Source organism: Ascaphus truei, unplaced genomic scaffold, assembly GCF_040206685.1.
Source record: "Ascaphus truei isolate aAscTru1 unplaced genomic scaffold, aAscTru1.hap1 HAP1_SCAFFOLD_335, whole genome shotgun sequence".
NCBI classification, from domain to species: domain Eukaryota; kingdom Metazoa; phylum Chordata; class Amphibia; order Anura; family Ascaphidae; genus Ascaphus; species Ascaphus truei.
In genome coordinates, this window is record NW_027456344.1 from 151,828 (window position 1) to 169,327 (window position 17,500).

General features: G+C 51.1%; 1 protein-coding gene across 1 annotated transcript in view; it reads right to left on the bottom strand.

The window, feature by feature from the left end:
• Positions 1-9,983: 9,983 nt before the first annotated feature.
• Positions 9,984-17,500, bottom strand: part of NRM (nurim) — a gene marked incomplete at its 5' end in the record, with an annotated part of 11,838 nt that continues 4,321 nt past the window's right edge. Inside the window, one exon of the mRNA XM_075583558.1 lies at positions 9,984-11,356. Coding sequence (XP_075439673.1) covers positions 11,069-11,356 — 288 coding nt within the window. The remainder of the gene's footprint in view (positions 11,357-17,500) is intronic.

The window sequence follows — 17,500 nt, forward strand, 5'->3', positions numbered from 1 at the left end:
AGAAAGAGGAAGAGATAAATTGCAGACAAGAGGGGAGGGAGAGAGGGGGGGTGATGGGGGAGAGTGAGAAGGAGAGAGGGGGGGGGTGATAATGAGGAGAGGGGGGAGAGGAGAATGAAAATCAGGGAGACAAAAGAGACACAATGGGACATAGGCAAACAGCTGTATAAACACAGACTGCTATATATACATAGAGACGTGTGTGTGTGTGTGTGTGTGTGTGTGTGTGTGTGTGTGTGTGTGTGTGTGTTTCAGTCTCCTTATGCAGAGACTGTAAGAAAGAAATACTGTTTTAGAGAGAGTGAGAATGTTTTATTGAGTTTGGTTTATATAGAGACTGAATATATATATATATATATATAGAAAGATAGACAGATAGACAGACAGACAGACAGACAGACAGACAGACAGACAGATAGATATGAGATAGATAGATAGATAGATAGATAGATAGATAGATAGATAGATAGATATACACACACACATACACACACACACACATATATACACACATATATACACACATACACACACATACACACACACACACATATATACACACACACACATACACACACACACACACACACACACACACACACACACACAGAGACACACACACACACACACACACACACACACACACACACACACACACACACACACACAGACACACACAGAGAGACACACACACACACACACACACACACACACACACACACACACACATATATACACACACACACACACACACACACACACACACACACACACACACACAGAGAGAGACACACACACACACACACACACACACACACACACACACATACACACACACACATGTTTAACATTCCAAATTGAAATGAATACCAACACAAGATATATATATTTGATATATATACACGGATATATATAATATATATATATATATATATAACGTAGCCACACAGAAAAAGCCAGGTCACCACATACCTTTATCCCGAGTCCCCCAGACACTAAATCCTTCCAATATTTCCACCGCTCCTTTATACACATGGATCCATCCCAGAGGGTAACAGGGGGGGGGGGGGGGGAGTGGGGCAGAGAGAGGGGTGCTGTGAGGAGAGGACCAGAGGAACAGCCCTGACTACCAATACTGCCCTGCTCTTTGTGCTAACACATTGTAACCTTTTTACAACTCACTCACACACAGCATCTCCCCTTAAAAACATTATTACCCCCCCCCCTAGATTTGCCCCCCAAACTATACAATCCCCTATAAGCGTCTGTCTTTTTTTGGGGGGGGGAGACGTGTAAAACTATGGTTGAGAAAAAAAGTGGGGAAAAGGGGAAAAAAAAGAGAGGAAAACCCCCAAGAAAAAAAAAACGACACGTTTTTTCCCCTTCTGAAAACTTGTAGGGCAAACGGATACCTCCCCCCGCGTTAAATAAAGGGGAGAAGAAGAGAGAAGAAAGGGGGGGGGGGGGAGAGAGAAAGAGAAGAAAGGGTGCGTGTGAAAGGAAGGGATTGAATCAGAAGGAGGAGAGGAGGAGGAGTGAGTTTAGAGCTATGAATAATGCTAAGAGTATAGGGGAGGGAGGAGAGAGAGGAAGGAGAGAGGGGGGGGGGGGGAGGAGGAGGAGAAGAGAGAGATACAGCCCAATTAAACATATCCCTGCTTCAGGGTCCGTAAGCCCCCCCTCAACACCCCACGTAAAACCCTAACAAAAGAGATCCCCCCCCCCCTATTACGGCACAGCGAATCCCATATAAGAGCGCCTTCCGTCCCTGCTTTAGAAAATCCCCTATTTGTCTGTTCCCCTATTAGAACACCCCCCCCCCCCCCCCCTGCGCTGCTTGTTCCGCTTCCCAAATAAAAGAGAGAAACGTTTGCCGAAAAACTGGAGAAAAAAAATATGTGTCGGGGGGAAACCTCCGTTCGTTTAGATCATCCCCCTATTATCCGGTCCGAGGCGAAGATCCAATATGACCCCGCAGAGGAAGAGGTTAAAAAAAAAAAAAAACCCATTTCAAACGTCATATTTAAAAACACGACGACGACAAATTTTTTTTGGGGGACACTCGACAAATTTCCCTCGCAATCCGTTATACTCGAAATAACGGGTTCAAATCCTATATTCTCTGCCAGGAAATAATGAAGACATGGATTTCCCCCTATTCAAAAATTCCCCCCCCCCCCCTATGCCTCTCATTTGAAAATAGAATCATTTTGGGGGCATTCTCAGGAAAATCAATATCGGCGGGCAGATTTCGAAAATATATTTCATAGCTCTGCGTTGGTCCCAGCCCTTCTGCGGAATAATAAGCCAACAGAATGTTCTAGAATAGACCTTTTTTTTTGGATTCGGCGGCAATAACATTTCCTCTTAAAATTTGGCGTAGGGTCAAAATCTATTATCGTCTACTTTCGGCTGCCTGGAGATGTTACCCCCTATTGCTGACAATCCTGACTTTGGTCCGGGGTTGGTTTCCTGGTATTTTTGTATTTATGGAAGGCTAAAGATGCAGGGAATATGCTATTGAATGGTAAATTGTTCAACTTCAGCGATTTTTTGCCAGAAATACTCCTTCATGGGGGCTGAGGTGTTCAGATTTTGACAAGGTTTCTCGTTATCTTAGGCAGCTGTACCCCCCCTGGGGGGGGTCTTTCCCAGAGTGTTCTGTATTCGAAGAATGATGTGGAACGTCAGTGGCGCCTTATCTCAACATTGTTCAGCTCAACCCCGTTATAGCGCGGATCCGCTACAGCGCGGATCCGCATATAACGCGGTGCCAGCGTGGCTCCCACTTTTCTTATTTATGAATACTTTACAACACGATTGTTGTTGTCTTAAATACTTTATTGTACAACGCATACAATGGTACGTTATTTCTAACGCGATCCGCTTATAACGCGATGTGAGTCTTTGGACACCAAGCGCAGCGTTATAAGGGGGTTGAGCTGTACCAAGTTTTTATTTCTCGGGAATTCAACGCTCCCTGCACACACCGTTATATGGATCAGCGGGCCCATGATTTTCAGGTTGAGACGTCCTTGGGAAGATTGGCTAGATATTTGTGTCAATGCAACGAATACTTCACTGTGTACAATATCTAAAGAGAATATTTACAAAGTTATGTTCAGATGGTATCTGACCCCTCAGAGGTCGAGGCAGATTTATCCAGGGACCACGAATCTTCGCTGGAGAGGTGGCGGTGGCGTCGGGGATATGGCCCATTTCTGGTGGTTTTGCCCCAAAATTTTGGGGGGGAATAGTGCAGAATTTGTGTTACGAGAAACTATTGGGATAAGAATCCCCCCCCGAGACCCGCTGATAATGGTCCTGGGTAAGCGGCTAGATAACTTAACCCAAAATATATATAAATGATTGTTACGCATTCTGACTGCGGCGAGACGGGCAATCGCAGAATAAGTCCCGCCCCCCCCCCCCATCCAGGAGAGAGATTATCTGGAGAGTAAATGAGGTCCAATCTATAGAGAGACTAACAGCTTATGTGAGACATTACTCAAGAACATTTCAAAAGGTCAGGGGGTCCTGGCATTCTAGGGGGAATATGTGAATTTTTGTGATAAAGCGGGGCCCCGGGTATACGGTGGGTTCCGTTCCAGGGGCGCGCCGTATGGTGAAAATCGCCGGAAAGCGGATCTGGCGTTTTTGCCGTTTTGCGCATGCGCGGCCTATGGTCTGCGCGCGCAAACTACGGTATGCGCATGCGCGACTGAAAAATCAAAGATGGCGGCCCCGCCCGTTCTGCGCATGCGCGACTGAAAAATCAAAGATGGCGGCCCCCTTCTCGGTGCCGCCGTATCGGCGGATTGCCGAAAAGCGAAGCGCCGAGAAGCGGGGCCCTGCTGTACTGCGAACCGAGGGCTGTATTTTCTCCCAGAGAGTCGGTTACTCTGTGTCATCTGTGGCGTTGTGGTTGTCTGGCGTCATTATATATATATATATTTTTTTTTATACCGGTGTTAAATTTGTGGTACCTATCCCCCTCCCCACCCCATTTTCTATTTCCCTTTGTTTTTCTAAAAATTTAAATAAAAAATAAGTTACAAAAAAAAAAAAATCCCCTATGTTTTCTATTCGTTTTAGACTAATCCCCGAAAATAAACTCAACACCCCAGAAATACCCAATGAACCCCACAGTGAAGGGATTGTAAAGACACCACTAAAATCCATTAGAAATAGGTTTCCACCTTAGAAACTCAAATCCCATATTAACACCGCCCATAAAAGAAATTATTTTGTACGCCTAAAAATGTCCCCTATAGTTTACTTAGGCGCTTGAAATTCTACATAAGGGGTTGAAATCCTATATTATCTGCCAGGAAAATTCCAAAATAGTTTAACCCCTGTTAGGAATTCTCCTGCATTTTCTCCAACCCTCAATTAAAATCCCCCCCCATATAACAGAATAGGGTTTCCCCTTAGAAATTCAAATCCCCTATTAAAACCCTACAACAACAAAAAAAGAAGGTGGACAAAATTGCTTGTACCTCTGGAACTGTGGGGTTTCCCCTGGGGTCAGAGGAACGCCAGATCCTCTCAGGGGGACCCCTGGGCTCAGCTAATTATAACAAGTCCACCCCATCCCAGGATAAGAATCCAGGGGCTGAAATATGCTCAGTGCAAGACATAGGGGATTGGCAGCTATCATTACATTTCATCTGTCTATCTGTGCCACCTAGTGTTCAGTATTGGGTACTGCACCACTTGTTATAATGTTCATTGCTTGTGTGGATCTGACAGTGCGCACAGCGCTGTACACAGCATTTCTGCAGGCCCCATCCCTGCCCCGCAGAGCGTGCAGTCTACGATTTGTGGTGCCTGAGGCACGAGGAGATAAAGTGACTTTGCCCAAGGTCACAAGGAGCCGACACCGGGAATTGAACCAGGCTCCCCCTGTGTCAAGGTCATGGTTTTCAGTCGGAGCCGACACGCGTGCTGACACGCACATGCACACACACACGCACACGCACACACGTTTGTTTACCTATTTTATATATTCGTATCGGAATGTTTATTATTTTCCGTGTGTATATATACACACACCAAAGGAGGATTGACATGGCATATTAATATACGGGACTCATTACAGACTGATCTTACCTCGGGATTAACCCCTTACTTGCTGCAGCATCCTCCGCTATTCCTTATTATTCCTTGTGTATTTGTCGCTCATGTGCATTTTATTCATTTAGGATTGTCATTTCCACCTTCAGTTCTGTTTTATCATTTACTGATTCCTTATTAAATTGTTACTATATTATATTTATCTCAACAGTTTGCGCTCACAGTTATTTGTATATATATATATATATATATATATATAATTTTATTTATTTATAAAATATTTTACCAGGAAGTAATACAGTGAGAATTACCGCTCGTTTTCAGGTATGTCCTGGGCACAGAGTTATAATGAGAAATAATACATGGTTACAAATACAGTTACATAAATGAACAGGGTATACATTATATACAAGACATTGCGTGCACAGTAACAGATAATATATATTATGGGCGTATGAAACACTTACAGACCAGGTTAAAGTGTGAGAAAGTCTCAGATGTGAAAGAATTTAGACTGGTGGTGGATGTGAGAGTCTCTGGTAGGTTGTTCCAGTTTTGGGGTGCACGGTAAGAGAAGGAGGAGCGGCCGGATACTTTGTTGAGCCTTGGGACCATGAGCAGTCTTTTGGAGTCTGATCTCAGGTGATAGGTGCTGTATGTGGTAGGGGTGAGGAGCTTGTTCAGGTAGCTGGGTAGCTTGCCCAGAAAGTATTTAAAGACAAGACAGGAAAGATGAACTTTGCGCCTAGACTCGAGTGATGACCAATCTAGTTCTTTGAGCATTTCGCAGTGATGTGTGTTGTAGTTGCATTGGAGAACGAAACGACAAATTGAATTGTAGAGGGTGTCAAGTTTGCTAAGGTGGATTTGATGTGCCGAGCCATATACTATGTCTCCATAGTCTATAATTGGCATTAGCATCTGCTGTGCAATACGCTTTCTGACCAGCAGGCTTAGGGAGGATACACAGTACATAAAATATATTTTCTCAGTACATGTCCCGGGGACGGCGGCTCTGGAGGGGCCCGGCTGGCCTAGACAGGAAGTTGGGCCTTACTTTCGCAAACGTCACCACTGGCATCTGGTTGGACCCGCCTCGCTCTCACACCGGTCCATACAACCCCCCCCCCGGGCCCAAATCTTTTGCCTCCGCTCCCTACCTTCTTCGCTTGCCCTGTGACACTGCCATTTTGCAACCTGACCCACGGGCCTGTAGGACCACACCCTGCGCCGGCCTCTCAGGCCTTACAGTAGGCCCTTCTACGGGTTGCAGGTCAGCTCGCGCGTCGCTCCCGGCTCCTCCCCCTGCTCCGGCCCTCCCTGCCTCATATCCCCGCTCAGTGCACCGTGGGGTGGCTGATACACTTATTCTATTTATAATTATCAACATAATGCCCGTGTGTAATCTGTGCTCGTCGCACACAGTGCTGCGCGCACAGACTCCCAGATGAAGTGAGGTAACGCGAACCGCGTTGTCATCACATAATATGCGTTGTCGCTGCATCACGTGACCCGGACATTCGCATCCTAGCGCCACGTGAACAGGCGGTGTGGGGACGGCCCTTAGTGGCCGCGGGCGGACATTCCCCCCGGGGTTGCCGAAATTCACCTTTGGTGGTGCCCGTCACGTGGTTCTGGAGATGGCGGAGAATTTGGAGTTCGGCTTTGGACATGACCACGCCTTGAAGCCAGCACAGAAAGACGAGTGTGAAAGAACTCCCCAACCGATTCTCCCTCCCGGTAAAGTGTCTCCCAATAAAAACAGCGATTTCTGGGTAAACCGGCCACAACGTTTACTAGTAACAAGAATTTGGCAATAAGCCAAGTCTTGGTAGCCCACCAACCATCAGCCGTACCAGCTTGGGGGGGAATGACCCATGCTACCATCATCCACTTAACCCACAGGGACCCCGCCAGTAGCCAAAACTCACATCACCATACCCTATCGAGTCCCACCAACCGACTCCCTACCACTAGAGTTTCTTGCTTACCATGACCACCCGCCCCAGTGTTGTGACAAAGAAACTCCAGATCCCCCCGCATCCCGCAACCAACCAAGTTCGGTATAACACAACCAGTCTCGGTTTCCCTTCCACACCATGGAGAAGTGTATACGCATCACGGTGAACACGAAACCTGAAGAAGTTCAGCGTGACTGCAACGCGATCGTCTTCCGACAGGTGGCGATATATGGGGGTTATTTAAGATGGCTTTTTTCCCCACTGTTATGTTAATTAACCCTGACGAAGCTATGGTTAGGCCCGAAACGTTGGCAATGCTGCTCACCGCGAGGCTCGGATTACAATAAATCTTTGATATGACGTGAAGATATTAGCGTGCCTGACATCCACTCTCACCGTACAATATCTCCTGCTGGTGGCGAGGTAAGTTTTTCAAATTGTTGTTTGTTTTGGCGTGCAATATTCCATATATTCGAGTGAGTCCGACAGACCGGAACATTCAAGCGTCCAATCTCGTCATACTCAAAGACAAGCGGGTCAGGTAGAACGAGTGGCCGATGGCACTCATCGTCAAAACTATTCCCAGTGGAAATGGGTAAGTCCCTAAGATCGAGGGCGCGATAGCATGAAAAGAACAGAGATCCGTGAGAAACAGATGGATAGATTCCAAGCGAATTCCTTAAAATCGAGACTGGAGGGCAACGTAACACCAGAAAACCAATCCCCGTGAATGAACGAGATTGGCGTAAAGCAGATGTGGTGCCTATATTTTAAAAAAGGAGCTAGATCATAACCGGGGAATTACAGACCTGTAAGCCTGACTTCAATAGTGGGGAAACTACTTGAAGGTTTAATACGGGATAATATTCAGGAATACCTAAAGGAAAACAAAATTATTAGTAATAGTCAGCATGGGTTTATGAAGGATAGATCATGCCAAACTAACCTTATTTGTTCCTTTGAGGAGGTAAGTAGGAATTTAGACCAGGGTAATGCAGTTGATGTGGTCTACTTAGATTTTGCAAAGGCTTTTGATACGGTTTCACACAAGAGGTTGGTGTACAAAATAAAGCAAATTGGACTCAGTAATAATATATGCACCTGGATTGAAAATGGTTGAAGGATAAACAGAGGGTTGTCATAAATGGAACTTTTTCAGGTTGGGCTAAAGTCGTGAGTGGAGTACCTCAGGGATCGATACTGGGACCCTTGCTTTTTAACTTCTTTATTAATGACCTTGAGGTTGGCATCGAGAGCAAAGTCTCCATCTTTGCTGATGACACTAAATTATGTTAAGGTAATAGAATCAGAGCAGGGTGTAATTTCTCTCCAGGACTTGGAGAGACTGGAAAATTGGGCAGGTAAATGGCAGATAAAGTTTAATACAGATAAATGTCAGGTTATGCATGATGTATTCCAGCCAGAAAACATGTGTGGGTCTGTACGCAAGGGTGAAGTCAGCAGGGGCACGAAAAGTGACCACCTTGGAACTTCCTCGATGCTACGCTACATCCAGAGTTGTCATCCCATTGAGAGCCTGTAGACTACCACCATGGGATTAAGCGGGTAGTAGTGGGTTTCCAACTTGCTTTTCGTCGTCATCAGAATCCTCTACTAGAGCAAGACCCAGTGCTTCTTTAAGTTATACAATACTCGGCCAGTCGCTGGTCATCTTCTTTGGTATGCATCTCCAGAGATGGCCAAGAGAGACACTTCGGTCAATCACACATGGAGAGAACCCCGAGACTTCTTTTCAAATGAAAAGTAGCTATGATCAGAGGCAGCCCTGTGACACAGAATATAACGAAGGCTATGGATGTTATGCTAGCATGAGATGGTACTGTATCTGCAATTAATTTGCCGGGGAGGTTCACAGGCCAATGGCAACTCAACGTTCACCCCACCATGTTCCGTCCCGAAGATGTTTCTGCAGGAGTAATTCCAGGCGTATACAGGGACATGTGCATGGAAGTCACCAAGGTGTCCGCCGTTTCATGTACTTAAACCGCAGATATGCGGGCAAGTGGCCCATGCCAAACTAAGGACTACATGAACGTCACTGCCCATCGGGCGTCTTACTCGTTACCATCTGCCAGCACACCAGGCGTAATATCTTGTTTTTGGTTTGTGAAGTCTACCATAGTGTGAGTTTTCTGGACCAAATTCAACCCCGTTGGGAGGATTGAATATACAAATGATAATTGTCGCGCGTGTGTACGTAGGTAATGCAGAAGGCGGTGTAGGGGGAGGGGTAGCAGCCCACACCTAGAAGGGAGTTATAGGAGGAGGAAGAGGGGTGGGGGGGGTGACACTGGGAAGTGTCCAGTGAGATTGGAGGAAAGGAACCCGTTATTTACACCGAGGGCAGTTACAATGTGGCATTCATTACTCATGGAGGCTGTGAGGGCAGATACAGGAGATATGTTTAAGAAAAGGTTGGACATCTTTTTAGATGGGAAAGGTATGCAGTGATATACCCAATAAGTATACAAGGGAAGGATGTTGATCCAGGGAGTAATCCGATTGCCAATTCTTGGAGTCAGGAAGGAATGTATTTTTCCCCTTATGAGATATCATTAGATGATAGGACTCTGGGGTTTTTGTTTGCCTTCCTCTGGATCAATACACTAAGTACAAAGACATATTTATGTATGTGTGTGTGTGTATGTTTGTATGTATGTTCAAAAATGAATAGACGATACCTTAATTTTTGATTATTAAAGCTCAGCTAACACGGTACTGATATATACATAGATATATATATATATATATCTATGTATATATCAGTACCGTGTTAGCTGAGCTTTAATAATCAAAAATTAAGGTACACACACACACACACATATATATATATATACACACACACACACACACACACACATATATATATACACACACACACACACACGCAATAAGTGTCTGAAATAAAGGAGATTTGGGAGTGTATAAAAAGCAGAGATATTTATTGGCTGTCAAGAGCCTTATTGCAGGAAACAGCTAAGTATATAAAAACAGTTTCTAATGTATCAGGCTGAGAGGGAGAGAATGTCTGTCTATCTGCACATCTGTCGTGCGTCCATCCATCCGTGTGTGTATATGTGTGTGTACAGTATGTGTGAAGCTGTGTCTATTTATGTCTGCCTATCTATCCACCTACCTGTGTATCTGTGTCTATCCGCCTGTATCTCCCTACCTGTGTATCTTCCTACGTTTCTATCCGTGTATCTTCCTACCTACCTGTGTCTATCCGTCTGTATCTCCCTACCTGTGTATCCATCCGTGTATCTTCCTACCTACCTGTGTATCTGTGTCTATCCGTCTGTATCTCCCTACCTGTGTATCCATCCGTGTATCTTCCTACCTACCTGTGTATCTGTGTCTATCCATATGTGTATACCTACCTACCTGTGTATATCCGTCTGTATCTCCCTACCTGTGTATCCATCCTTGTATCTCCCTGTGTATCCATCCTTGTATCTCCCTACCTGTGTATCCATCCTTGTATCTCCCTACCTGTGTATCCATCCTTGTATCTTCCTACCTGTGTATCTGTGTCTATCCATCTGTGTATACCTACCTACCTGTGTCTATCCATCTGTGTATACCTACCTGTGTATCCATCCGTGTATCTTCCTACCTACCTGTGTATCTATCCATCTAGCTGTGTATCTACCTACCTACCTGTGTATTTGTGTAACTACCTACCTGTGTATTTGTGTATCTACCTACCTACCGGTGTATCTACCTACCTACATGTATATTTGTATACCTACCTACCTACCTGTGTATTTATGTATCTACCTACCTACCTACCTGTGTATTTGTGTATCTACCTACCTGTGTATTTGTGTATCTACCTACCTGTGTATTTGTGTATCTACCTACCTACCTGTGTATTTGTGTATCTACCTACCTGTGTATTTGTGTATCTACCTACCTGTGTATTTGTGTATCTACCTACCTGTGTATCCACCTGTGTGTCTCTATATCTATTACCCACTCCCTCTCCCCCCCCCTCACTCCCTCCCCCCTCACTCCCCCTTCCCCCCGCCCCCCTCCTCCCGGGAGAAGAGGAGGAACTTCTTGTCCAGCTGCGAGCGCAGGTAGGCGTAGTCGTGCGTGTCCAGGCGGTGCGCCAGCGAGAGGTACAGCGTGAGGCACGCGGCGAGGAGCAGGCGATCGGGGGGCAGCGAGGGCACGGCCCACAGGACCACAAGCAGCTCCAGGTACACCGGGTGTCGCAGGTGGGCGTACAGGCGGGCGACGCGGGGCGACTTCAGGGAGAGAGGGTCACCCATCCCAAAGCAGTGATAATATACCTGGGGAGAGAGAATAGTCACCTCTAGGGGTGGCACAGGGGCATATACAGAGCCTGGCACCTCTAGGGCTGGCACAGCGGGATATGCAGAGCCTGGCACCTCTAGGGGTGGCACAGGGGGATATGCAGAGCCTGCACCTCTAGGGCTGGCACAGGGGGATATGCAGAGCCTGGCACCTCTAGGGCTGGCACAGGGGGATATACAGAGCCTGGCACCTCTAGGGCTGGCACAGGGGGATATACAGAGCCTGGCACCTCTAGGGCTGGCACAGGGGCATATACAGAGCCTGGCACCTCTAGGGCTGGCACAGGGTGATATACAGAGCCTGGCACCTCTAGGGCTGGCACAGGGGGATATACAGAGCCTGGCACCTCTAGGGCTGGCACAGGGGGATATACAGAGCCTGGCACCTCTAGGGCTGGCACAGGGGCATATAGAGAGCCTGGCACCTCTAGGGCTGGCACAGGGTGATATACAGAGCCTGGCACCTCTAGGGCTGGCACAGGGGGATATACAGAGCCTGGCACCTCTAGGGCTGGCACAGGGGGATATACAGAGCCTGGCACCTCTAGGGCTGGCACAGGGGCATATACAGAGCCTGGCACCTCTAGGGCTGGCACAGCGGGATATGCAGAGCCTGGCACCTCTAGGGCTGGCACAGGGGGATATACAGAGCCTGGCACCTCTAGGGCTGGCACAGGGGGATATACAGAGCCTGGCACCTCTAGGGCCGGCACAGGGGGATATACAGAGCCTGGCACCTCTAGGGCTGGCACAGGGGGATATACAGAGCCTGGGACCTCTAGGGCTGGCACAGCAGGATATACAGAGCCTGCCACCTCTTGGGCTGGCACAGGGGGATATACAGAGCCTGCCACCTCTAGGGCTGGCACAGGGGGATATACAGAGCCTGGCACCTCTAGGGCTGGCACAGGGGGATATACAGAGCCTGGCACCTCTAGGGCTGGAACAGGGGGATATACAGAGCCTGGCACCTCTAGGGCTGGCACAGGGGGATATACAGAGCCTGGCACCTCTAGGGGTGGCACAGGGGGGATATATACAAAGTCTGGCACCTCTAGGGCTGGCACAGGGGGATATACAGAGCCTGGCACCTCTAGGGCTGGCACAGGGGTATATACAGAGCCTGGCACCTCTAGGGCTGGCACAGGGGGATATACAGAGCCTGGGACCTCTAGGGCTGGCACAGCAGGATATACAGAGCCTGCCACCTCTTGGGCTGGCACAGGGGGATATACAGAGCCTGCCACCTCTAGGGCTGGCACAGGGGGATATACAGAGCCTGGCACCTCTAGGGCTGGCACAGGGGGATATACAGAGCCTGGCACCTCTAGGGCTGGAACAGGGGGATATACAGAGCCTGGCACCTCTAGGGCTGGCACAGGGGGATATACAGAGCCTGGCACCTCTAGGGGTGGCACAGGGGGGATATATACAAAGTCTGGCACCTCTAGGGCTGGCACAGGGGGATATACAGAGCCTGGCACCTCTAGGGCTGGCACAGGGGGATATACAGAGCCTGGCACCTCTAGGGCTGGCACAGGGGGATATACAGAGCCTGGCACCTCTAGGGCTGGCACAGGGGGATATACAGAGCCTGGCACCTCTAGGGCTGGCACAGGGGGATATACAGAGCCTGCCACCTCTTGGGCTGGCACAGGGGGATATAAAGAGCCTGCCACCTCTAGGGCTGGCACAGGGGGATATACAGAGCCTGGCACCTCTAGGGCTGGCACAAGGGGATATACAGAGCCTGGCACCTCTAGGGCTGGAACAGGGGGATATACAGAGCCTGGCACCTCTAGGGCTGGCACAGGGGGATATACAGAGCCTGGCACCTCTAGGGCTGGCACAGGGGGATATACAGAGCCTGGCACCTCTAGGGCTGGTACAGGGGGATATACAGAGCCTGGCACCTCTAGGGCTGGCACAGGGGGATATACAGAGCCTGGCACCTCTAGGGCTGGCACAGGGGGATATACAGAGCCTGGCACCTCTAGGGCTGGTACAGGGGGATATACAGAGCCTGGCACCTCTAGGGCTGGCACAGGGGGATATACAGAGCCTGGCACCTCTAGGGCTGGCACAGGGGGATATACATTGCCTGGCACCTCTAGGGCTGGCACAGGGGGATATACAGAGCCTGGCACCTCTAGGGCTGGCACAGGGGCATATACAGAGCCTGGCACCTCTAGGGCTGGCACAGGGGGATATACAGAGCCTGGCACCTCTAGGGCTGGCACAGGGGCATATACAGAGCCTGGCACCTCTAGGGCTGGCACAGGGGCATATACAGAGCCTGGCACCTCTAGGGCTGGCACAGGGGGATATTCAGAGCCTGGCACCTCTAGGGCTGGCACAGGGGCATATACAGAGCCTGGCACCTCTAGGGCTGGCACAGGGGGATATACAGAGCCTGGCACCTCTAGGGCTGGCACAGGGGCATATACAGAGCCTGGCACCTCTAGGACTGGCACAGGGGGATGTACAGAGCCTGGCACCTCTAGGGCTGGCACAGGGGCATATACAGAGCCTGGCACCTCTAGGGCTGGCACAGGGGCATATACAGAGCCTGGCACCTCTAGGGCTGGCACAGGGGGATATACAGAGCCTGGCACCTCTAGGGCTGGCACAGGGGGATATACAGAGCCTGGCACCTCTAGGGCTGGCACAGGGGGATATACAGAGCCTGGCACCTCTAGGGCTGGCACAGGGGGATATACAGAGCCTGGCACCTCTAGGGCTGGCACAGGGGGATGTACAGAGCCTGGCACCTCTAGGGCTGGCACAGGGGGATGTACAGAGCCTGGCACCTCTAGGGCTGGCACAGGGGGATATACAGAGCCTGGCACCTCTAGGGCTGGCACAGGGGGATATACAGAGCCTGGCACCTCTAGGGCTGGCACAGGGGGATGTACAGAGCCTGGCACCTCTAGGGCTGGCACAGCAGGATATACAGAGCCTGGCACCTCTAGGGGTGGCACAGCGGGATATACAGAGCCTGGCACCTCTAGGGCTGGCACAGCGGGATATACAGCGCCTGGCACCTCTAGGGCTGGCACAGGGGGATATACAGAGCCTGGCACCTCTAGGGCTGGCACAGGGGGATATACAGAGCCTGGCACCTCTAGGGCTGGCACAGCGGGATATACAGAGCCTGGCACCTCTAGGGCTGGCACAGGGGGATATACAGAGCCTGGCACCTCTAGGGCTGGCGCAGGGGGATATACAGAGCCTGGCACCTCTAGTGCTGGCACAGGGGGATATACAGAGCCTGGCACCTCTAGTGCTGGCACAGGGAGATATACAGAGCCTGGCACCTCTAGGGCTGGCACAGGGGGATATACAGAGCCTGGCACCTCTAGGGCTGGCACAGCGGGATATACAGAGCCTGGCACCTCTAGGGCTGGCACAGGGGGATATACAGAGCCCGGCACTTCTAGGGCTGGCGCAGGGGGATATACAGAGCCCGGCACCTCTAGGGCTGGCACAGGGGAATATATACAGAGCCTGGCACCTCTAGGGCTGGCACAGGGGGATATACAGAGCCTGGCACCTCTAGGGCTGGCACAGCGGGATATACAGAGCCTGGCACCTCTAGGGCTGGCACAGGGGGATATACAGAGCCTGGCACCTCTAGGGCTGGCACAGGGGGATATACAGAGCCTGGCACCTCTAGTGCTGGCACAGGGGGATATACAGAGCCTGGGACCTCTAGTGCTGGCACAGGGGGATATACAGAGCCTGGCACCTCTAGGGCTAGCACATGGGGATGTACAGAGCCTGGCACCTCTAGGGCTAGCACAGGGGGATGTACAGAGCCTGGCACCTCTAGGGCTGGCACAGGGGGATATACAGAGCCTGGCACCTCTAGGGCTGGCACAGGGGCATATACAGAGCCTGGCACCTCTAGGGCTGGCACAGGGGCATATATAGAGCCTGGCACCTCTAGGGCTGGCACAGGGGGATATACAGAGCCTGGCACCTCTAGGACTGGCACAGGGGGATATACAGAGCCTGGCACCTCTAGGGCTGGCACAGGGGGATATACAGAGCCTGGCACCTCTAGGGCTGGCACAGGGGGATATACAGAGCCTGGCACCTCTAGGGCTGGCACAGGGGGATATACAGAGCCTGGCACCTCTAGGGCTGGCACAGGGGGATATACAGAACCTGGCACCTCTAGGGCTGGCACAGGGGATATGCAGAGCCTGGCACCTCTAGGGCTGGCACAGGGGATATGCAGAGCCTGGCACCTCTAGGGCTGACACAGCAGGATATACAGAGCCTGTCACCTCTAGGGCTGGCTCAGGGGGATATACAGAGCCTGGCACCTCTAGGGCTGGCGCAGGGGGATATACAGAGCCTGGCACCTCTAGGGCTGGCGCAGGGGGATATACAGAGCCTGGCACCTCTAGGGCTGGCGCAGGGGGATATGCAGAGCCTGGCACCTCTAGGGCTGGCACATGGGGTTATATACAGAGCCTGGCACCTCTAGGGCTGGCACAGGGGGATATACAGAGCCTGGCACCTCTAGGGCTGGCACAGGGGGATATACAGAGCCTGGCACCTCTAGGGCTGGCACAGGGGAATATATACAGAGCTTGGCACCTCTAGGGCTGGCACAGGGGAATATATACAGAGCCTGGCACCTCTAGGGCTGGCACAGGGGAATATATACAGAGCCTGGCACCTCTAGGGCTGGCACAGGGGCATATACAGAGCCTGGCACCTCTAAAGCTGGCACAGGGGGGTATACAGAGCCTGGCACCTCTAGGGCTGGCACGGGGGGATATACAGAGCCTGGCACCTCTAGGGCTGGCACAGCAGGATATACAGAGCCTGGCATCTCTAGGACTGGCACAGGGGGATATACAGAGCCGGGCACCTCTAGGGCTGGCACAGGGGGATATACAGAGCCCGGCACCTCTAGGGCTCGCGCAGGGGGATATACAGAGCCTGGCACCTCTAGGGCTGGCACAGGGGGATATACAGAGCCTGGCACCTCTAGGGCTGGCACAGGGGGATATACAGAGCCTGGCACCTCTAGGGCTGGAACAGGGGGATATACAGAGCCTGGCACATCTAGTGCTGGCACAGGGGAATATATACAGAGCCTGGCACCTCTAGGGCTGGCACAGGGGGATATACAGAGCCAGGCACCTCTAGGGCTGGCACAGGGGATATGCAGAGCCTGGCACCTCTAGGGATGGCTCAGGGGGATATACAGAGCCTGGCACCTCTAGGGCTGGCACTGGGGGGATATACAGAGCCTGGCACCTCTAGGGCTGGCACAGGGAGGTATACAGAGCCTGGCACCTCTAGGGCTGTCACAGGGATATATGCAGAGCCTGGCAACTCTAGGGCTGGCACAGGGGATATGCAGAGCCTGGCACCTCTAGGGCTGGCACAGGGGAATATATACAGAGCCTGGCACCTCTAGGATTGGCACAGGGGGATATACAGAGCCTGGCATCTCTAGTGCTGGCACAGGGGGATATACAGAGCCTGGCATCTCTAGGGCTGGCACAGGGGGATATACAGAGCCTGGCACCTCTAGGGCTGGCACAGAGGGATATACAGAGCCTGGCACCTCTAGGGCTGGCACAGTGGGATATACAGAGCCCGGCACCTCTATGGCTGGCACAGGGGGATATACAGAGCCCGGCACCTCTAGGGCTGGCACAGGGGGATATACAGAGCCCGGCACCTCTAGGGCTGGCACAGGGGGATATACAGAGCCCGGCACCTCTAGGGCTGGCGCAGGGGGATATACAGAGCCCGGCACCTCTAGGGCTGGCACAGGGGGATATACAGAGCCCGGCACCTCTAGGGCTGGCACAGGGGGATATACAGAGCCCGGCACCTCTAGGGCTGGCACAGGGGGATATACAGAGCCCGGCACCTCTAGGGGTGGCACAGGGGGATATACAGAGCCCGGCACCTCTAGGGCTGGCGCAGGGGGATATACAGAGCCCGGCACCTCTAGGGCTGGCACAGGGGGATATACAGAGCCCGGCACCTCTAGGGGTGGCACAGGGGGATATACAGAGCCCGGCACCTCTAGGGCTGGCGCAGGGGGATATACAGAGCCTGGCACCTCTAGGGCTGGCGCAGGGGGAT